At 33.7% G+C, this 24,105-nt stretch overlaps 1 protein-coding gene across 1 annotated transcript in view; it reads left to right on the forward strand.

The window, feature by feature from the left end:
* The first annotated feature begins 18,202 nt into the window (after window positions 1-18,202).
* Window positions 18,203-24,105, forward strand: part of LOC132705041 (retinal homeobox protein Rx1-like) — a 60,849-nt gene continuing 54,946 nt past the window's right edge. The window contains exon 1 of the mRNA XM_060675464.1: window positions 18,203-18,425. Coding sequence (XP_060531447.1) covers window positions 18,203-18,425 — 223 coding nt within the window. The remainder of the gene's footprint in view (window positions 18,426-24,105) is intronic.

Genomic DNA, 24,105 nt, shown 5'->3' on the forward strand with positions numbered 1-24,105 from the left:
ACGATTGTAATACTTGCAAAGTTCTGCATCTTAAATATGGTCAGAGGAGAAGGGAGATGCCTGTCTCTTTGAAATGCCTATCACAATGATTTAACTCAACATATTTGTAAGAAAAAAACTTCAAACCGCATATCGATACCTTCACCTTCAATCTGCGCATTTTGAAAATACTTATATTGACCGCTATCATATCAGTGGCTTTTTTGTTTAAAAAAAGGTATCTCAAAGAACAATGTTATGCAAATGGCAAAATGTCTCAAATAACAATTTGATGTTTCTTGGAAATCAGTTTGCATTGTGTTTCCACTACCTAATAAATCAATGAAAAAAAGTAGAAAAACATACGGCTAGATAGCCGTCCGAAGTTCGTCAGAAAAAGTGAAAAATTTAAATTTTATCTCGCTAATATTTCTAAATTTTTGCCTGCTATTTTAGGAGAAATATAATGATAACGGCTATAGTAAAGCTTGAGATAACCTTTGTTCAAATTTTCTATTTCAACAGAAATTAAAATTGAAATTTCGGAGAAGCATAAAAAAAACTATAAATGCAAAAGGACGGAACGTGGTTTTCCAAGAAGCCCTCGACCTGACTTGAAAGTCACGTCAAAATTTTTATTATTATTATATCTAAAATTATATCTTCCAATATCTTGCGGACCCTGAATAACAGACGAATGTCCTGGCACGAAAAGTGTAGCGGCTAAATCAAATTTTCACTTTTTTTGTTATTTGCGGATAATAACGTATCCAAAAAAAAATCAGCTTTTAGATTTTTCCCGGAAATACCTTATACATAATAAAAAAAATGCATGAAATAAAAGTTATAACGCCGGATCTTCAAGAATATCTCCGATGGGGTACAGCAATTTTAAAGTCAATCCAAAAGATTTTTTTTTAGATGTGCGAATTTTAATTCGATAGCTGCAAATTTTAGACAGTTATTACATTTCTTAAAATATCACAGAATATTCTGAACACTCACTCTTTTGCATACCTAATGAAATTTTATATAGAGCTTTTTGAAATATAGGCTTTAACTAGTGCTGAATCTTTTGGTAACTTAAAGCTGACATATTTGGCGGAGCGTGTGTAGCCGACTTAACAAGAATCTACTGGAACTTTACTGAACCTTTGGGTATTATTACTAAAAATAATAAATTGCAGTGGGTGAAATTTTATTTTTAGCTTTCCATATGTCGAGAAACGCCTCCTCACAGGCCCTAAAAGGAATGGATATTTATATTTCCTAAAAGATTTTTATTATTGCGGTGTGTGTATTGAGATGTGTGTCTATTATGCTCTGTTTTTTAATGTCAGGGAGTTATAAATCATTATTCGACTGTAAAACTTAGTAGTCATATTAGCCGTATTCTATTGGCATAGTATTGTATAATCTGTTCAAAGATATTGCTTTTGAATGGGATTAACCAAGGGTGGTCATTAACATACAATTCAACAAGATTATTACCTAAAGTTTCGGAATTTAAATTCAGGTGCAATTGTGGTTCGTAATAGAAAATAATTTTATACCTACCTGTGTTCAATATTCTTTGGTTTGGTGTACTACTTAGTTTAAGTTTATTAGTAATCATTCTTATTTCGTGTGTAAAACAGCGCGTGTTAAATCATGTGCGAATTATGCAGAATATGTGCGAGCCTAGTGTATCTCAGTAGATGCTCCCGCCCAAATGTAGAAAATACTATTCTATTGAGACTAAGGAAGATATAAACAATGTTTATTTGACTCTCATTGAACGTGGTGCCAGCAAGCAAGCGTCTTTAGAAGAGACGGCCACGTTGACGTAAATTCAAACATCAACTGTATGGAAAATTGTGAATAATCCCATTTCTCGAGTGTAGATGAAAGTGATCAAGATATAATACGGCGTAAAATTTACCAGTTATACGAGGAACAAAGCGTGCCTACATTAGATGTCTTAATTAGGATGCTTGAAAAAGATGAAACCGGTGTTAAATGTGGCAGAACTACCTTATGGAAGTGTATTCAACACGTGGGTTTTAGATTTTAAAAAATTGACAAAAGGCAAGTTCTAATGGAATCTTTTAGGATTAGGAAATTAGGATTTACATAGAACAACAAAGGCCAATTATTTACTTGGATGAAACCTGGTTCGACACTTATGATACCCCGGTGGAAAACTAACATTCCACTTAATAGCGTCATTGTAATGGACAATGAAAGTTATCACAGTAGACAGTTGACTAAAATCCCTTCCTCATGTGACACTAAAGCAAGAATCCAAAATTACATGTATAATAACGACTTTTATTTTCACGAAGATTATACCAAAAACAAATTAATTGAGGTTCTACAAAACTTGAACCTACAAAAGGAATACGTCTGTTTTAAGGCTTCCACCTTACCACTGTATATTTAATCCCATTGAACATGTATGGCACCAACTAAAGTCTCTCATTCGCCGTAACAATGTTTTTCGCCGTGTTAACTCCAATGTCCTCAAACTTATAGAACCCGAAGTTTTTAACATCCCTCCACAAAGTTGGGCAAATTCTGTTAAACACATAGAAAAAGCAGAACAATCGTATATCCATATTGCAAATAATTAGAACAGGCGATGAAAGCGATACTGATATATTATGTAAATAATTTTAAGTAATTTAAGTAGGTAATAAAAATAATTTGTAATTTTATTTTAGATGTAAACATAAATAAATAAATATTGTTTAGTATCTTTCCTAAGAAAACCCCAAATAATTAAATTCTAAGCAAAGTACGGACCTGTTCGGCCACATTTAATTCTTAGAACTTGCCCGGGTCTTGCCTTAATCCGTATCAGTTAGTCACTTTCTTATATCTATGATGTATTTTATTTATGACCCAAGCAGTTTTTAATATGAATACTTTGGAGGTTTTTACGCTCCATTTTTTGAGATAATATACAAGAGGCCTATAAAGCTGATATTTCATGCAATAACTTTTTGTTAGTGCCGCTACGTTAGTTTTTTTTGAAGATTATGGTAGATTGATTACTTCTCAGAAGTAAAGTTGTGCTATATTTCTTTAGATAGAATACACCATTTTCGAGGTATTTACATTGCGATATTTTTATTCAAGTAATCGCTGGTTCAAAAACACTTCTGTAAAAATAAGTAGACTCTAACATAACATGACATTCATCAAATTAAATAAAAATATTTTGCTGTTTACCACACACTCTCTGATTTAGATATCGATTTAAAAAAAAAACTCACTGGTCTCAAGGAATACACAACCAAACAAAATTTTTAATTTTTACACATGGTGGGGATGACAAAATCAATCAAAAATATAACTTTCCGTTCAGCAACAAAAAAAATCGAAATCTGCGAAAAATACATTTACTTGGGTATTTCATTTAACTCTTTAACATTTTTCAATAATATGGCTGAAAATACAATACTTAAGGTCGAACACAAGCAGCACGACTTGTCAAGGGTGTTATAATTAAATCTAACCAAGACCAAGACCAATTGGTCAGTGTTCTACACTCCAACTTCCCTAGTTGGAACCTCAGGAATTTAGACAATGTAGAACGCGTTCAAGAGAACTTTTTTAAAAACTTTTTTTGCTGCCCTTAAACGCCCGAAATAGTTTTGTTGGAATTTGGTATCTCGAAATTATCCTACACTGTTTTCAAACTGACGATTAACTGGTTGATTAAGATTCTATCCATGAAAAGACAAAGGTATTTTCAAATTTGTTTTAGTCGTCTGATCGTGGTTTTCAATAATTCTAGTAGTAGGTAAAACAGATGGAGGATCGTTTCCGTGGGGCAGAAATCAACGTACAATTTTCAACGTTTACAAGCGACTATCTAAAAAGAAACTAGAATATTTGTTATATATGTGATATATTTTGTCTATTACTTGGACCACATTTTTTATTATTTTAATTTAATTTAATTAATAAGACTATCGTGCAGGTATTTTTTGATCTGGTAGTTAAATTAACCTTTTTTCGCCAGTTCTTTTTCATCCAATATTGCTGTCTGTTTCTACTATCCCATTCACACAAAAACATGTTTACTTCGTATATCCTGACTGCTGACCTAGTAGAAGTTCCACAATTTTTAAGTCACCACAAATTATCGAACCATAGCCTTGTATTTGATTTTCTAAAAGCAGTAGTTCCAGATTTTCGTAGTTTATCTTTCATTGGCATAGAATGAACAACGGGTACAGAAGTTGTCTGTACCAAGTTTCTTTATTAGATCAGAAATATCGGTGCAATTAACAAGTGAATCACTTTGTTCAAAATAGCTTATAAATTCTGTCTCGCGCTTCCTGAAATATGAGATTTTAACGCTAGCATCGCAATCTTAAAAAGTATCGGAACGGTACCCATGAGGAAGTTATGGCAGGAAATAGCGAGTAGAATGTAATTAATCGCCTCTATATAATAAACTATGTGAAAAACTACAATGTAATCATATTCACTATCTCGAAAAACCACCGAATCTAAATTTTCATGTCGATATTTCAAAAACTTATCGAGTCGGAGACAAATTTCAAGAACCAATCAATAGCACTCTGTATCTCACTAATGAACGACATTATTTTTAGTGTCCTATTTTTTTCTCTATCTAAAATATTCGGTCGAAACCCCACTCGCAATAAAAATATCTCGAAACAAAAAATGCGTTTTTATCAATAAATTAATTAGAATACCTTGATACTGTAATTCCATATCAATTTAAAAAGTGAAATACGTTAAACCACCATTGCAGTTTATCTGAATTTTTTGCCATGATCTTTCATTACTAATTTTACTAATAAGCTAGATAAAGTCAGTCGTCGCCTACTATTATTGGTTCGGACCTACTTACACATTTCGTTTAAAAATAGGTAAGAAGCTTTTAAAACCCATAACGATCGGCTGTAATAAAATAAATAGCAACACAAATTGCTTTCATGCATTACATGTTTACATGGTGTATTGTGGAGTGCTTATTATTTCTAATCTTTTTGAAAATCTAAGCAGTATCCCAGCATTATATACATTTTAGTTTATTTAGCAAAAATCGCAAAACCCGAATTTTAATACCGCCAAATGCCCCGCCCTCTTTGTACTGCCCCGCTGGATACATCCTTAACAGCAAAATAAGTAGTATATTATTTCGTTTTGGGCCATTGAATTCAACGAACGTCGGAAAGATGTAAGCCGATTGTTAGTGTCGATCTCGGCGGCAGATACGCACGGATACTGTAAATATTGTTGTTTGTATTGTTTGAAACTCTATATTATACGGATGATAATGTTTTTCGGGTCATGTTTCTTCTTGACGTTCTTTTCAAGTCTGTTTCTCTATTGAATCGACCGGGGTACAAAATACTCCTACTTTGAAAACCCATCGTGCGTAGAGGTACCTAAATTACGAATTTCGTCGCCAAAAATTGTTTTCAAGTCATTTCAGATCACTGCATATTGGAATTTACAATTACGTAACGTGGTAGGCTTTCATTTTCTATTAATATATTAATTAATTTTTGGTCATTTGGATTTTTAATATTATGACAATCAACAACAGAAAAATGACCAAAAATTTATTAAACCGTTAATAGAAAATTAAAACGTAACATTTGATCCTTCGAGTCGGATCATTTGACTATTAAATTTATAATTTGGCGTAGTTGTAACAATACGCGATATAGCAGCAGCTTTCAATGCCCATGTCACACATCCGTGGAGCAAAACTGTAGCAGTGACAAGCACTTTTTTCCGTTTGAGCATGGATATTTCCCTCCTACAAAAGACTGGTTTCCAGGATGTGAATGTTTTACGGGCTATTTCGCTTCTTGTTAGCATCTCCTCATCACCCGCTACCAAGATGTTTAAAGTGACTTACGGGCTCCACAACGTCGTTGTTCAATAGAAGCTGTGGAGGATCTACTAGCACTTTTTCCACTACCATTTATTTGGTCTGACTTATGTTAATGTTTAGTCTTCTGCTTCGACTAGGCTTGTTAACTGAGTTCAGCATACTCTGAAGTTCAATCAGATTCTCTGTGAGTATGGCGGTGTCATCGGCATATCTTATATTGTTAATTATTTATGTACCCTCCCGAAATATTTGTTCAGGAAATGTGTTAAACAATGTCGGCGATAGAATGTATCGCTGGCGCATTCCACAGTCGATTAGTATTTTATTGGTAAATGTGTTACCGTGCCTGGTAATGTAGGGATTTTATTAGTGGAAGGTCATGGTTGTCCAATCCAATATAATCCCCAAACACCCCAAACATGTATACAATAACGTTAATGTGCATGCACAATAACATAGACTATTTCAAGTGGCTTTGGTGAAACCGCCAGCATGTGTACAAATTTCCAAAGACCCTGGCATTCGGAGATACCATCAGACACGATGCCAAAAATTGTCATTGACAGGACCTCCCGTATGAAGTGATCATGCCAAGCAGAGTTGAATGGACTCCTAAGGCTGAGCTCATTTGGCCAGGACGTTATTGGTGAACTGTCGGCTCCAAAATTCCTGAAGGCCGGTGCCTTCGGGTTAAAATTTATAAAGAGCACTAAAGGACGAAATTATCAATCAGCCTTAGTACATACCCCAGCATTTTCCAAGGGGAAGTGCACGCCATTGAGATCTCAAAGAATAAACAAGTTGTGCGGCAAAGAACTAATATATTTTCAGGCAGCCTTTAAGGCTCTAACTAAAGCACCTCCGAAACTGTGACAAACTGCCCAGAGGCGCTATCTATGTTCGGGTGCCGTAATAAGGTACACTGATTTGGATACCAGGATATAGTTGACTGGAAGGTAATGATAAGGCCAATCTCCTAGAAAGGATGGGTGCGGAGACGCCACCAATAGGTTCGCAGCCTATATTGGCTATATCACGCCCATCGACAATAGCAGAGAAAACTCTAGAACCAAAAAGAAAGTGTCATTTGAATATGTACTGCAGGAGAATCGTTTTGTATAATGTTTCTATGCATTTAAAATTAAAAAAAATATCAAAGTTTAATAAAACATTCCAGAAACTTTGACATAGCAATTAAAAAAAATTGCTAATATATTTTTTTTAATTCAAAATTTTTGTGTTAATCTTCTAAAGGTTATGGAAGCTGCCATTGAGAGGACAGTGGAGTTAACTGGCATTTCAAGGTAAATTTTGCGTCGATTCCTCGATAATGATTGACTAGAAACGAAGGAACAATGTGACAAAAAGGCATAATGAAAGTGTTTAAGCATCTTGATGCAGAGTGGATTGCAGAGAAGTGTATGCGATGTATAACAGTAATCAGATTCCGTCATTTGAACCATTACAACAGAAATTAAGAGAAAATTCTCGATTTACTGGTAGTCGTGAAACATTGCGCCGATTTCTGCACAAAATCCGATTTAGATTTAAAAATATTGAATGAAGACAAAAATATTTAAATGAAATTCCTTAATTTAATTAGACGAGACGTGGTTCGACACCGATGACATTATAAAGAAAGGGTAGTAAAATTCTTCATCGAACTTCTCTTCTTCCAAATATCTTACCAGGCAGCGTAATGGTTTCTGATAATACTAATTATCAGAGCGCTTTAGCTAAAAAAGTACCAACGACCAGCAGCAAAAAAGAAGTATTGCAAGAGTTCCTTAGTCAGCATGCTCTTTATTTTGACGATACTTATACAAAAAAACAACTAGTTGAAGTTTTAAGAACCAAATCGTATAACAAAACTTATTTCGTAGAAGTAGTCATAAAAAAATCCGGCAATGTACCCCTTAGATTACCACTGCGAGAAAGTTGGAAAGAATGTGTTAATCACATACTTGAAAAGGTAAATAATTGTAAAAAAACCTGAGTAATAGCGACAACACAGATTCAAACTTTTCTGCCGATTGATTTTATACAATTATACAGTAAAACACCAGTACAACAGAATTTAATCATGTATTTTGTATTTCAATTTAATTACTTCTACACTGGAATGGGTTGATTTATTGGCCCAAAAATGCCTACGAGCAGATAAAAAGATTAATAGCATTATTACAGTCATGACTATTAATCGAGTGTCGGGCTATAATAATTTTTTTTAGACCAAGTAGTTTTTCTTTCAGTGTATGCTTTCAATATAAGCGTCACCGAACGCGCTGTGGCGTACATTTTCGCGCCTTATTTAAACAAGTGGCAATTAGTGGAGGATTAAGAAGGAATTCGTTTCTTAAAGTGTTTACTTTGGAGCGGTCTCGGGCCGTATCGACAGGAGACGACGGGACGCCCGTCTCATAAATAATTCACGATTTGTTTCGCAAAATCGAATAAAAGGCGAGCGACACAAAGATACCGAATATTGCGTCGCCACAAAAGAATCAATTAAATTTGCGCGCCCCGCGCCCCTCGACACCCCCAGTTCGAGTAATTTGAGTTTTGTAAACACCGATATGTCACCCGCTTATATACGTAACAGGCGCAGCGCGGCAATCATCGGGCCCTTCTTTGGGGGCCGTTTATAGTATATTTGCGCCCCCCGGCCGCGTCCCGTAATGACTTTTTGAACACAATTAATTTTGTTCTGCGTATACAACGGTTTATTGAATCCGACGCGGCTGCAACATTTGTCGTCGTCGTCGTCGACATGATTTTTATTTAATTACCGAGGTTTTGCCCGCTCGTTATTTTCCCATATCTCTATTAGATAATAATCGAATTGTAAATTTCGACGCTAAATATTTCGATTATATACGCGGGCGGTTATCGTCATTATCTCGTTTGCGCCGCAGGGCGCGTAACGGTCCAACTGTCGACTTTTGTTCGTCGCAGAGCGACCTACAAAAAGATTAACTCGATTTTGTCGGTTAGTCGTCTGTATAATTCGAACGGGCTTATACCCGGTCACATTTATCTAACGAAACGTTTACTACTTTGAAAATTGAAAAAATTCTCAACATACCAAGCTGGCGCTGGTCTCATTTAATTCTATAATCCAAGTCACATTGGGAATACAGTGTGGAGTCTTATGCAGCGCACCGTTGCCGGCCGTAGCATCGCTGGTGTCGAACAGGTCCCGTCTCGAACAAATTTCGCCGCTCGGGTCCAAATTATATCTCAACATTTCGGAAATGCCAATGTTTTTCTCAGAACTGTCGCCAGAATTAACGCTAATAATCAGTTCATCCACCTTGTCTTGGAGGTTATCAGCGGACCACATTTCCTTCTGGATTTTTTCTATGACATGTTGAACATAATTGAACAATTGAACAATTTTGTTCGGTAACATGTTGCAATGCTTCATCTATTAACGAACGAACATCGAAATCGGACTTGTTCATTGCCATATATCGAGTTTAAATTTCATTATATCACGCTTTACGTATTCAAAAGCTATACCTTTCATTAATCTACTTAAAGATAAATTTCACAAATCTGTATCCCTTTGAATAATTTTATAAATTGCAATTAAAGTTGGCGGAATGTTTTTGAAAAAAACAAATTGTCTGATTATACTGTGACTGACTACCCTTTTTTTCTGTTCTGCTTTTTTTAAATTTTATATATTGTTTTTTCTCTAACATCACTCAGTTTTGAAGGTGCACTCACAGTTGCACTTAAACTCAACTTTTCATCATTCACTAAACAGCAAATGACATTAAAAATCACAATTTTCGCACTCGCATGGAGCACTTGCCCTTGTTTGAATTTCTTGAATTCCATGTTAATGGTAAGAAATTGAGCATAAAATAAAAGAAAATTTTCATATTTTATTATTATAATTTATTATTATAAGCAATTTTGGCGGATCATTTCAGTCATTAATAATTTATTAAACTAATCCAATAAACCTGTTCTTAAACACTAATACTATTCAGATTTTATTACCTATTTTACAAACAAACATTAATCCATCCATTTAATAAGCTTAGTTATATGTATTTTTTTTATTTTGCGCTGCTTTCTCCTATTTCAATTGCATTGCCCACACTGTATTCTCGGTGTGACCTGGACTATAGGAATTTGGCTTTTGCTAAGGCTCAACTCACACGCACACAGTATGAGGACACATTGAATTTTAATAGACAGATTGTATTTTTTTAATATTCATTATCTCTTAGAGACAATTATGCAGGATGTCCCAGTAAGGACAAGTAGGTACGACATCATGAAAACGGTTCTAGAAATTTGAAAAAAAAAAAGTTAAAAAATTAGCCCAAAGCAAATGTTGGAAATTATTTTCGAGTTTCTGAAATGGCCATCAGAGAGCATAATTATTATCGCGAATTTTAAAACTCGGTTTCTACAAAAATTTCTCGTGTTAACTATGGCTTTTTTTTTGTTTAATGCTCTTTGCTCTTAGCTCTCTCTATTTTTTTTTTCATTTCATTTCAATAAACTTGGGGTCGTTGAAAAGGGTTTTTTCAAGGCTATCAATAGTACTATGAGTCAATTGTATAATTGCTTACTTTGCCACCAGGTAAATTCCATAATCGCAAAAACAATTTTTGTCTTAGTCAAATAAATGCATAACAACTCTAAACCTCCTATCCTAAAATATGAATAAAATAATTTAACGCTAGTTTTTGGGAAAAAATACACTTCACTTTAATTTCTTATTTATGATGCCAAATGATATTTAAAATCAAAATAAAATGTTATTTTTTATGTTTATTACAATTTTTACAATTCTTGCCAGGGGCACCAATTACCACGTAGTTGACATTTTTATGTTTCGACTTGCTGTTTTGAAATATTTAGTATTATCAATTATTTTTCCATTAAAAATTGCGCTTAATCGCTGACTGGGTCACTAATCAATTGTTATAGACTAATTTTATTAAGTATTGATGTATTTAAGTAGTAAAATGTGGAAAATCATTTAAAAAATGAATAAAATATCTTGTTTGACAGAAATAAATCATTTATATTCATCAAGATTGCCATGAAAACAAATTTTATTTTCGTCTGACCAAACCTTCGCATATTTTATGTCTTTAATTAGTTTAAATTTGTTAAATATTTATTTCATTAAACCCATTGTGATCCAGTGCCTAGAAGAAATCAACGTGTTAGGAACGTAGAAAAATACTGATTATTTCAATACACATTTTACTACTGCAATAATTCAATAATTAATAAAATCGCTCTGCCTTTAACAATGGATTACTTAGTTAACTAAACCTAATTATTAATGGAAGAATAAGTGATTATACTAAATATTTAGCAACCGCTGAGTATGTCAAAAAACCGATCAAAAAACTATAGGCACATAAAAGTGTATATATAACGTTGGAATAATTTAAGAATGAAAAAATAAGAAAATTGTTTCATATGAGCATTGCTCCCAAAATGCATAGTTTTCAAGGATGCCAAACTCAATAAATGAGTTTTAATAAATGTCTTAAATATGCCTTCACCGATTTTGTTTAAATTTGGTAGTGTAATTTGTTTTGACAAGAGGTTTATTTGAGATTAATTAAATTATAAATATTAAGTCGCTATCGAATATTTTTGACAAAAAAAGTGTACGCCACTGACTTTTTATTTTTTCAAATTAAGCCACTAAAAATGCAACTTTTAAATGTTTTGCTTTTTTTTTCGTATCATGTCTTCGAGAAAAAAAAGAACAAATTTGTTGCATGTCTTCAAATGTCAACAAATTCTAACCATTTTCTTATTAATATCTTTAATAATCGTCATCCACATTCCTTGCAGTCTATGTTGTAATTGTGAAACAAATCTATTTTTAAAAATTGCATGAACGAGCTCTCAGGTTCAGATAACTGTAAGAAATCTGGCACATACTCATCGTTTTATACTTAAGCATAGCTAACATTAATTGTAAACTTGTCAAAACATTATTAAAAATCAACTCATTATAGTAAATAAAAATAAACAGAAATATTATTAAAAGACAAAAATGTTTTTATAAAACACTTCAGTCCATAATCTATAATATCTGTAGGTATTATCTGTATAATCTGTTATTATGAGACGAGCAAATCTGAACATAGAAGCAGAATAGACAATTGACCTATCATTAAGATAAAAATATAAATATTCTTTTTGGTTGGTTACTCTCCTCAATTCCGTCCTCGAAATTTACTTCAACCCGCGATCTGGATATAACAAATAATGACTAACACCTCTAATCGTTTTAAAATTTCTAAGTTGTCGACAATACTGAAGTTTAAATACTGTATTAAAAAACGTTCGTAAATTAACGTTCAATTAGTTTAGTAAAAGGCATTCCGTTTATGACAGGTCAGGCAAGTCCTTAAGTTGTAACTTTTTATAAAAGGCCCCGTATCACAAAAAGAAAAACGATTATCGTAATTTCGTTTCTATGATCTTTCGTTTCCTAAAACAGTAGCGCATTGTCGTAAAAACCGCATCGTTCTATCTTCAAAAACACATGATGTACCTCGTAAAAGTGTCCAAAAGAGGACACCTCGTACAAAGCTTTCTATGCATCAGCAATCCGTTAGAAACATCTAGGCAGTTAAGTATGCCAGATGAAAATGTGTCAAACGCACGCGGCGACTTTACCGCAGCGACAATAACATATGTGTATGATGGCTATGGATACATTTTCAATGGGTCCTGGCAATTAGTCAGAACTAATCGATAAAATAGTCTACTAAATAATGGAGTTTAACTGCGGTAGCGTACGTGATTAGTTCACGTTAGGCCGGCGAACAGTGAGGGAGCCACCTGTCTCCGTTAATTAACATGTCACGTGATTGACTTGATGTCGGAAATTAAATGGGTTTCGGCGTCCGTCGCCCGATACGCGCTTCGATATTTGCGTTATCAACATTTAAATAATTTCACGGGTCATTGTTTCGAAGTTCACGGGAAATAAATCAGTACTTAATAATTTATAAGTGTACGTTGTTATTGTTATGTTAAAGATGCCGTTTTCAAAACATTCCTAGTTGGTTAACTTTTCAAATAAACTTTCACAGGCTACTATAATACTATTTACAAATCTTCTGGATTCCTCCTGCGTCGGTTGTTGATGAATCGAACTTCGGAGCTCAACTGAAACCGGTTTGCATTCTCTCTGTACCTGCTTATATGTTCTATGTTCAGCAACTATTGCTGAGTTTATTTGTTATAGTTTTAGGACTTTTTTATGTCCTGTTAGCCTGGTTGATATTTTTCATCCTGTTTTAACATTATATTTCTTAAGTTTTGATATGTGGTCAGTAATGTTTTGAATGTGATGAAGGACTGACAGTGGCTAGTGTGGGGTTGCTTGCATACTCAATTTCTTCAGAAGTATGTGGTATTTTAATTCTGAGTCCAGTGATTCGAACCGAAATAGTTTTTCGGCTCTCTAAAAGGAGTTGATAACTGCTGGCTTCTGCGTCGGCGAATTAAATCAGATTTACCACTTGTCCAAAAATCTCTCAACATCTTACAGCATTCCAAGCAGCAGAGAATATATTGGTGGGATAGGACGAAAAATATCAACTAGGTTAAAAGAACATGAACATTAGCAGTCGGCGAACATAATAATGAAACCGGACATTAAATCGGATATAAATATATAAGCAGGTATAGAGTAGAATACAAATCAGTTGCAGTTAAGGCCTGAACAAGCCAACAGGATTATTGGCAAAACGGCAGCAAGTTCATCAACAACCAACGAAAGAGGAATCCAGAAGATTTGTAAATCGAGTTGTAGTTGGTTTTGTTTTTACGATACAAGCTAAGTGCCTATTTCAATTACACTTTTTATTTTAAACGCCCTTTATCGTAATGAAGAATAAAGTTATGATGCAGAAAAAGTATGTTATGTCAAACTTCTTCAGTCACTCGTTTATTAAGCATACATTTCGCCATTTTCGAAAGCATATATCTATTCCCTTATCATTTTATTCCATATTAACATATTATTATCGTTATTTACAATTTTCAGAATACCGACAAATGTATAGATTAAAAAATTGGTCAACCTGCTTTCCATCAGCTTAGAAACATTTTTCGCATTGCATTTAGAATACAATTTAAACAGAAAAAAGTATTTTTTTTTAAATGACAAGACATAATGTTAATGAAAAAATGTATATAGACGGTTTCATGAAGGCCATGGCCGATAAGATCCTTGGTTTGATCTATCCATCTTTTGGGTGACCTTCCACGCGGCCGTCTTCCTTCTACCTTTCCTTCGACTATTAGTAGTTGCAGCGAATCCGTTCTTCTTGCAATATGGCCAATGAATGTTAGAAAGCTTCGATTTATCGTTTTTGACAGATTTAGTTCAGTATTTAGTTCTTGAAGGACGGACTCATTTGTACGGTGGGCCGTGCAGGGTATCTGTAACAGCCATCTGTACGCCCATATTTCAAAGGCATCTATCCGCCTTGCATCGCTCTTCTTGATCGTCCAGGTTTCAGCTCCATAAGTGACAATCGGGAACACAAGCGAATTCGACAATCTTAGTTTGGTGTTTTTAGTGATGGCTGTATCTCTCCAGATCTTACTTAACTTAGTTACGGCTGGTTGAGCTAGTGCAATTCTTCGCTTTATTTCACCTTCACATGCACCGCTATTGTCAATTAAGGATCCCAAGTACCCATCATCATCACCACATTGAACCCAGCTATGTTTTTTACGTGGGGTTGGTTCTGGTTTTGCCGGTCTACAATCATGACATTAGTTTTGTTGGGATTTAATTTCAATCCAAATTCTGCACTAGTTTCCTGAAGAAGGGGCATAATAAATTCCATTTCTATACATAGGAATTACACGTATTTGAAAATATATACATCAGGGTGTTCCAATATAAAAAAACATAACTGTAGCTCGTATAGAAAATATATTTAAAAAACAATCTGGGATGAATTCAAAGTAAAAAACTCTATCCATTTATCATCATTATTCCATTACTATACAGGAGGTTTAAAATTCAAATAGTAACTGAAATATCCCAAATGTCCATGTTATCCATATAGCTACCAGATATAGAAAGATCCTGTCTATGCTGATAATACCTAGAGGAATTTATAAAGAGACAATAAAGAAATATATTGAGATAGGCCATTAAATATGCGCATGCGCGGTCATTTAAACTCTCGTTTTCAACCAATAGGACCTCAACATCCAACATGGCCGATGACAGTTCATCAATTCGACAGGTTTTACTTTATATGTAGCATTTGTACGGCAAACCAGTAAAGTATGTAGAGATCGCTGTTTAGAAAGAAAATGGCGCGAAGCTGCAGGTTCTGGAATTCAGCGTCTCTCTCGGAAATCTCTGATCGTAATGGCTACTTTAACTTGTTCTTTTGTGAAAATATAAAAGATGAAACGGAAAAACCGCTTATCATAGGTAAAAGCGAAAATGCTTCATGTTTTAAAAGGACTCACACCTCTTCAATGGGTATCTAATAAAAAAGTGCGAATCATGGCAGGATGACTGCGCGAGTTTGACTCTATGAAGAGAGAAAAGGGGAAAGTAGTTTTTATCCTAAAGCATTATTCAGAATTTTAAGACGCTCTGCAGAAGTTATCTTATTGAAAGTTTTAAAACATGTTACCGATAACAATAAAAGAAGTGGGTTTTTAAAGCTGGATTTGAGTAGGTACAACATAGATGTAGAGGACTTTGTTAAAGAAGATAATATACCTCTTGCCGGACTGTTTCGTACCTTAAATAATAATTTTTTGGGTCTGGAACAATTTTCATTAATTAAAGAGACTGAAGAACCGACCATCATCGACTATATTGAAAAAGTACGACAAGTAAGTCCATATGCTCCCGATCCTGAAACGAGGCTGAATTACCTGATAGTGTCCAATATAGCAAACCTCCCCGAACCCATACATAAACTGTTTTTTAAATATGAATCGGAATTTTATAAAAATATAATAACGCGTATGAAACCATCAGCGAAATCCGACTATTTTAAAAATTAACAATTGCATTTCAAGGTAATGATATTATCTATACAATACATAAAAAGTTCTCATTTTTTACGTGTTTTACGTCGTTAATTTTAATTGATCTAGCAAAAGGTTTCAAGAAGTCCGTTATCCTTAGATATATATGTTATAAACATTATTGGTCATCAAGATAATTCAAATAATAACTTTAATATTCACAATACGGAAATTCATATTGTCAATTTTAAGAGTTCAAAAATTGTTCAGACTGATAACTAAAAATGTAGTGTCAATAATAATCAGAAAAACAATCAAATTATTAATTAAGGCACATATAAAAACTAATACAAAACTAATACAAAAATAGAAAAAAATGTATAAATTCTGTTCCAAGTTCCTATTCCTATTCCTAGTTATTCTGAGGAGTAGTGACAATTTTATAGGAAGAAACAAGCTGAAAAGTGTCGAAAGCAACTAGACATCAATAAAAGAAAGGAGGAGGGAAGGCAATTGAAGGACAGTAAGTTAAGAAGGTATATGAATCCAAAAAAAAAAACGACAGTAACACAGCAAGATCTAAAAAATGATAGTAATGGTATGTATGAACAAAATTTGAAAAAGATGAAGATAAACAAATGGGTTGTGACTTTTGTGACAAGAGGTGCCATAAGAAATGCACTGAATTCAATAGCATTTCATACGATATTTCTGCTTTAAAACAATGCAAGTGCAATCAATGCTAAAAAATGCAAAGCCAACTAGTTTTGGCGTATATTCGTAATATAATTTGTGTGTTCTGATTTCTATTTTATTTGACCTGAACACTGAACTTACTTAGTTTACCTACCTAACCAGTGTTTCCTTTATTGGTGGTCAAAACCCAATCTCTAAAATGGTCGCAAACCAACTAAAATGCAATTTTTAAAAATTAAATTAATTGGCTTATTTATTGAAAAATAATAGCTTACACAAATAACTTACATAACGAATATTGTCAATAGATGGATTGTTCACAGGGATAGACATATACGCTATATAGATTTTATAGACTGATGCAAATTATGGAATATTATGAAAGAAACGGAAGTATACAAAACACTTAAAAAGAGCATTAGAAAGTATACACATTGACATCATAATTGGAATAGATATGGGCGGAAAGTTAACTAGAGATATATCAATACACAGAGAGTTATACAGAACAAGACCAAAGTTAGAATCAAATACCATCTTGAATTCTATTTTGTATGCCGATGACGTAGTACTCTTAGCGTAAACAAAAGGCGACCTACACAAAGAAAAATATGTACATTCTACAAACGATGTGTCAAAAATACGACATGAAAACATCAGCAATCAAAACTAAAACCATGGCTGTCTGGGGTAAATTCAAGTATTGTATTGTAATTAAATATTTAATATAAATTCACGCATATGCGAGGAACTATCAGTGAAACATTAAAGAATAAATCAAGAAAAGATACACAAATAAAATTTTACAAGGCGATAGCCGTACCAAACCTCTTTTATGATAGTGAAACGTGGGCAACAACGAAAAAAGAGGCACAAGAAATGGAATTTCTAAGAAGAATGAAAGTTTGCACAAAAGACTAGAAAATCGATAAAACTGATAAGAATGAAATTGTATATCTTGAATATGAACGAGAAAATAAAGGAAAATTAAAGTAGGCGGAAGTCAGATTTTAACAATGCCATGGAAGAAAGGATATCCATAGACCACGGAAAAGATGGTTATCGTAACATACTTACAAGGTGCCTAAAAGTTGAAGTGAAAAAGAAAATTACAAATAATATCCAACTTTAACATTTGTCTAATCCTACCAAATTTATCACATGTCAAAGTTAAAACTTACATTGACTACTCGGAAACCAGCGCATTAATGTGCGTTGCGTCCACTTGACAATAATACGTAAATTAAAAAGAAAATCGGTGTCGGTGCCGGAGATTGTCGAAAAGACATTTATTTAATTAACTAATTAAAACGTTGTTTAATAATAATTTAATCTCGGGGCGAATTAACTGCAAAGGGAAATCAACGGAATGAGTAGCAATAGCGCACACTTTATCCAAACCTAATTTCTTTAGTATTGACACCAAATTGAAGCTTTTTGCACCACTCCGAAATTTATTGCCGGGACCTTATTAGCGCTGCCGGGTTATTTGCCGCTTGGGCCACGCTCCCCCCGTTTCACTTTCGACTCCATGATGGCTCTTTGACTGGTTTTATTGGCCGACGGCGAAACAGACTCCGCCTTTTAAAACGCCCACGAAGCGTAAAACGTACCGGCCTCATTTCAGTTGATCGACAACGGGCGATGGAGTCGGATCAGTGTTCCGACCAAGACGTTAATACTATTTTGCATTACGGCACCGGCGGTGGTGGTAGTTTGGATGTGAAACCCATGAGAATGGTGGTTAGTCCTAGTTCCGGTCCCCGTCACACCATTGACAATATATTAGGATTAGTGAGGAAGTCGGAACAGGAGAGTGATTCGGAAACGATCAGGGCGCACTCGCCGGGTATTATGGAGGGCATCGGTAAGCTGAGGACCTCCTTTTATCGTCTTCGCGCTAATCGCCGCGCGTTTCCGCCGATCGCACCGACATTTTGCTCTCGAATTTCTCCTGCCAAGCCCGTTCGCGACGGTGTTAGTTCTCCTGCTACGTTACCTGTTGTAGAAATAACAATATATAAGACGCGCACAAATAGAGCAAACGAAGACTAAAGAACATTAACATTCGGTCGCCTTCGCAGCTCATTGGTTTCGAATCTCGTTTGTTTCTTCCGCTTTCAGTACTACTTTATCAAGGAACTCCTAAGATATTAAGTTACATTAGTTCAAATAAAATGTGGTATAAGATCGTAATAGTACAGACTCATCCATATATATTAATTATTAATTAATTAATTAATTAATTTCATATTTTCCTTTAATCAAAATTTTTATATTACACACATGCAAACAATTGTTGCCAGTATGAAGCATAATATATATTAAATTTCATGCTCGCACGGTTATTGATATTATATAATATATTATGCTTCATGCTTAAAATTAAATTAAAATATAATATATATAATACTTAATGCTGGCATGTTATTAATTAAAGGTGCATCAATTGTATTTCCATCGAAATCTCAACTTAACAACTATCATGGGAAAATGGACCTGGAAAACTTTCTTCGTTGGTTAGAAAATCAGCTGTTGAAGGATTTGAGTGAACCAGTTATCATTGTTATCGACAATACATCTTCAAGTTGGCCATCAACTTTGGTGGTTTTAACATTTACATGGTCTTGCCGCGTGCCAATAGAATACAGAGAATAGAAAAATCCAACAATTTTCGACCAAAAAGTCGGCAAATATCTTCTCATTTTTTAGAGTAGCGCTACCAATTGGATCGCCAGGGGCGAAATTACAATTCTAATTAAGTTTTTTAGCGTCATCGATGACGTGAAAGTTTATTTAGCATGAGCTATAAGTATGTATGGTTATACGGAAATAGTATATTATACAAGTGCGATAAACGACATTTGAGTCATGAGTTTATTTGGCACGAGCGGAGCGAGTGTTTACCAAACGTATTGCATAATATACTTTTTCTGCGAACGTTAGTTTTGAGCACATTTTTGCAAAACAACACGAAACCCGTGCGGTAGTATCCCGGAAATGTCCGAAGCGGATCGGATCCGTAGGACAAGAAATTGACGTGGTAAAGTGACGGTTTACGCACGCTAGATCGGTGTATTTTACAGAAGGGAGTATAAAATGGCATATTATGCAACAAGTGCGGTAAACGCCATTTGACGCACGAGTTTATTTGGCACGAGTGGAGAGCAGCGGAGCGAGTGTTAAATAAACGAGTAACTTGACCGTCTCCGAAAATATCCGATTTCTCCCAAACCTGTGCGGTACATTATTTTGCAATTTTGAATTTAGATTCAATGACCGATTTTTAAAAAGCCGATATTCAATTTCTGCGATTAAATCACTTATAGGTCTATTCCTCGATATCGGGTTGCTTGCGCTTGCAATGATTATATCGCCTTCTGATGCAATTTTAAATAAAAAATTAATAGAAAAATCAACTAATTTGTAGAGTAATCTTGCGAAAATAATTGGTTTGTTCAATGTGAACAAAACCGCGAATATTTTATCGAACTCCGAACAAATTCTTGCGAATTTCTTCGTACGAATCCGTTCGCTGTATTTGTACGCGTCTTAATGTGACAATCTCAGAATACTTTACTAAACCTTTAAATCTAAAGCATATAAAACATCGCCAACGGTGGGAGGCTAAGTCCTTCTCCAATAAGGCTGATACGCATATTTCACACAACATATAATGATTTCTTAAATTTCAGGCTTCACAGATTTCTAATTGGATTTACGGCATTGACCGATTTTGAAAATTGATTTTTAGATTATGTGGATTTTTTTTTATTCCGTTGCAATGAAAAAAACGATTAAAGTAAAAAATACACTAAAAACCTCTTTTCAAAAAGTGAGAACTTGTATTATTGGTTTTATTTTATTTTTTCAAAAATTTCTTTCTTAATTATTCCCTCTCTCTTTAACTTTAATTAAATAAATTAAAAGCCGAAGAGAAAAAAAGCACCATTTTTTTTTTCAAGTGAAAGTTATCTATTTCTTTTGATCTGATCATATGCTTTTTATCGTATAACTTTAAAAATGCCAAGTGAGTTGGTTCCAACCGGAAATCACTAAAGGAACGGAGAATATCCAGGAATTATTTTCCGTTGAGTGTATCCTTCAAAAAATCGAAATCAATCTTATGTAGCACTCTTGGGGTCACCAACTGGTCTTCAAAATTGGCTATGGCGCAATCAAACATCACATCTTAGACCTAATCTACAAATTAAGTTAAAAATGTGAATTAAACACTAATTACTATTTTTTATATAAATTTCTCCATTATATAAAGATGATTTACTCATTACAAACTGCTCAAAACTCACGAAGATTTCACAGATCTCACAAAGCTGGTACACCAGATATTACGTTGGATTTACCCCTCGGATTTATTTAATGTCGTGTAGTGTCTTGCTACAAACACTTTCTTCCACTTGCCTCCATATAACTGTATAGGATTTACTAGTCCGCAATATTATGAATTTTGACATTTGTCAATTCAGAGGACACGACACAGTGTATGTATTCGCTCCGGTCGTGCCAATACAAAGCTCAAGTGCCAAATGTGCTGCGTAATATACTTTTCCCTTTCTGGCGATAGATACAACTCTCCTTATCGCCGGCTGTTGTATATGTTTTCTAATGCGGGCGTACTTTTGTACTCGTTGGAAAGCCCTTCAAATGATCTCATAAGAGAAGTCGAGAGGATTGCAATTTGGAGATCGTGTTCTGAAATATAGGGACAAATTAAACTATTTCCGATACTTAATATTCCTGTCCATATCAACCGGTTGCTAAACTGTTATTAGTGTCGAAATGGCCTGATTGTGCATGGATTTTCTTGTTCCCAAACATGTAGGTTGTGGCAGTTCACTAGTTCGTCGCCTAAAAAGAATGCAAAGAATAAGAATTCATGATCTGTAGTATCTATCTGATAAGGGCTTGGCACGATTTCGTGTAAAATCTTTCAGGCAGATGAATAGAAAGTTATTTCTCGAGTAATGTTGATTTCAACATTTTGGTCTATAATATTTAAACTTTGCTCATCTATTCTTCGAGTGTGCGTTTATTGTCCGTTTTCTCCAGCCCAACCTCAACAGTTGATTTTTGATTTTAATATTAAACAAATTAGAACAAAATGAACATACACACATTGATACAAAAAAACAGCTAATTTTAAAATATTTTTTACTCACAGCTTAGTGTTTTTATGCAACAAAATTTAAAGAAAAGTATTTTAACATTCAAGTATGGTATATTTACAAAAGGCGTATTAAATCTACTGTTTAATTTGACACGATCATTCCAATTAAATGTGATTTTACTATGAACCTAGTAAATGTTACCAATTATAGTAACGAATCGGGTCACGTGTTTGCTGGCCGCAACATGTGTCTATTTCGCTTGCTGAATTAATTTTCCCAATTTTATAGCGGTGCATAGATTAATAAAAGTAAATAGACACGAATCGGAAGTTTGGTTAGGGTTATAACAAAAAAGCATGATAATTTTTTATTATTTATTCTTATTCAAACAAAAGTAAGTCTACATTTGAATTGAAACTATTCAAAATATAATGACACAATATTATTTTAAATTCTTAAAAAAACAATTTAAACATGCTATAATTTTAAAACGTGAAGGCGTCATTGTAAATTATAAGGATTTTTTTGTGTTAACGCTCTCCTTAGAGTAGAAAGTTCGATTTTTTAGTGGTTGTAAAAAATAATGTTTTCGTTGGAATGAAATTAATTAATGTCAGCATATGTTTACAGTTTAGTGATAGATAAAATATAAATAAAATAAAAAATAAAAAAATGAAATTTAACCGACTTTTTAAATCGTTTAACTTAGAATAAAACGAACAGATTTTTTAAAATATCTAACTGCCTTTACTTCGGTTTTTGTACTAAAAAGAAAGAAAATTATTAAGAATGTTTAAGTGTGATCTTTTACCATATATAATACATATATACTATAATGCTTTCTTGCTTATAAACAACAAGAAAAAGGCTACAAAAACTTGAGGACACTGAAAATACAAACGGCGGTCACTACTAACAACGCAACTTTCGAGAAGTAGCACGCAGACGCTAATGGCAGCTGTATCGCTTTTTCTATTGGCCGGTAAAAGTCACAATCTTTTAATAATTTATAAATAAATATCAAAATATTTACAAACGTACATAAAATGTTATATTTTGATTGTAGAAAATAATTGATTTATAACAAAGTTCATTATGCATTTTTAAACGCATTATTTATCTGAGTGCGGCAATCGTTGACTAATTATTAACAGTTTTCATATGTTAAATACGGAACATTATAGCAACAGCATAAATGGAAAAGAATTTCGATTTGACTTGTTTTTCAGTAAATTATTTATTAATTACTTATACCGTATGCCATGGCAAAGGTTTAATTTTCTACACATGAAAACGTCATTGCAATATTAAATCAGCATGGTAGAACTCAGAAACAATTCTACGTATATAAATCATGAAAAGTACTCCATAAAATACTGTAAATATACGTAACATTAGTTTCACTTAATGGTGTAATTATAACATTACAACATGTTTACACTTTATAATATATATTTAATGCAATGGATCGACTTCCCTCCTCCTCCACCCTAGCGGTAAATTTATATTTTAAAATTTACTATGGAAAAGAAAGTCCTTGTGTCATAAGTCACATATTTCATGTAAATACGAAATAAATCATTGTTTTAAGTTCATAAGTTAATATCATATTTAATATATTACTTTCATTTGAATTTAATTGTCCTAATTTCGTATCTAATTTTGATTTTAGATATCCCTGTAGGAAAAGTTCCAGAGATCGGAGATCTTGCAGGCCATTTCTATTGATCCCCTTTTACCAATGCTCAGTCCGGACAATTCATTATTTTAAATATTCACGCAATAATCGAACAAAATGTTATCAGGTACCAATTAAACAAAACTTAGCTTCATCACTAAACAGTATCTGACGATCCATTACAGTTTCACAAAACTGTAGTCTGCGGTATCTACTTTGAGCTCCTGGAATGATGTAATCTTTTATTAGTTTATTACACTCCAAGCTGTTCCTTGGCTAACATCAGTATTTGAAGCTACTTCAGAAGATGCATGATGAGGATTATCTTCTTCTAATAAAATATGTAATGAGTGGTCTTGGCGACTCATTACATTTTTTTCCCAATTTTACTCACTGTGGAACTTTTAATGGGGTTTCTCGATATATAGCGTTATTCAAATTACAAACTTATCTGTGCAACATGAATTATGCGTGACATTTGACAGAGAACACGAAAATGGATTTCAAAAAATGTGTTCCATTTAACAAAAGGAATGCACATTTACGTCACAGCAAAAAATGCGCAATAAAAATTATCTGATTTTTAAATGAATTTGTTCCATATCTTAGCCGTTCACTTGTATATGATACATAAAAAATCTGCCGTGATCTAGCAAAGCAGCACATAAAGGCAGTAGTTTCGCCAGCAACGTGGGTTATATAAGCACAACAATTGATAGACGGGTATCGAGCGACGAGGC

This window comes from Cylas formicarius, unplaced genomic scaffold, assembly GCF_029955315.1.
Source record: "Cylas formicarius isolate icCylForm1 unplaced genomic scaffold, icCylForm1.1 PGA_scaffold_10__41_contigs__length_53128322, whole genome shotgun sequence".
Classification (NCBI taxonomy): domain Eukaryota; kingdom Metazoa; phylum Arthropoda; class Insecta; order Coleoptera; family Brentidae; genus Cylas; species Cylas formicarius.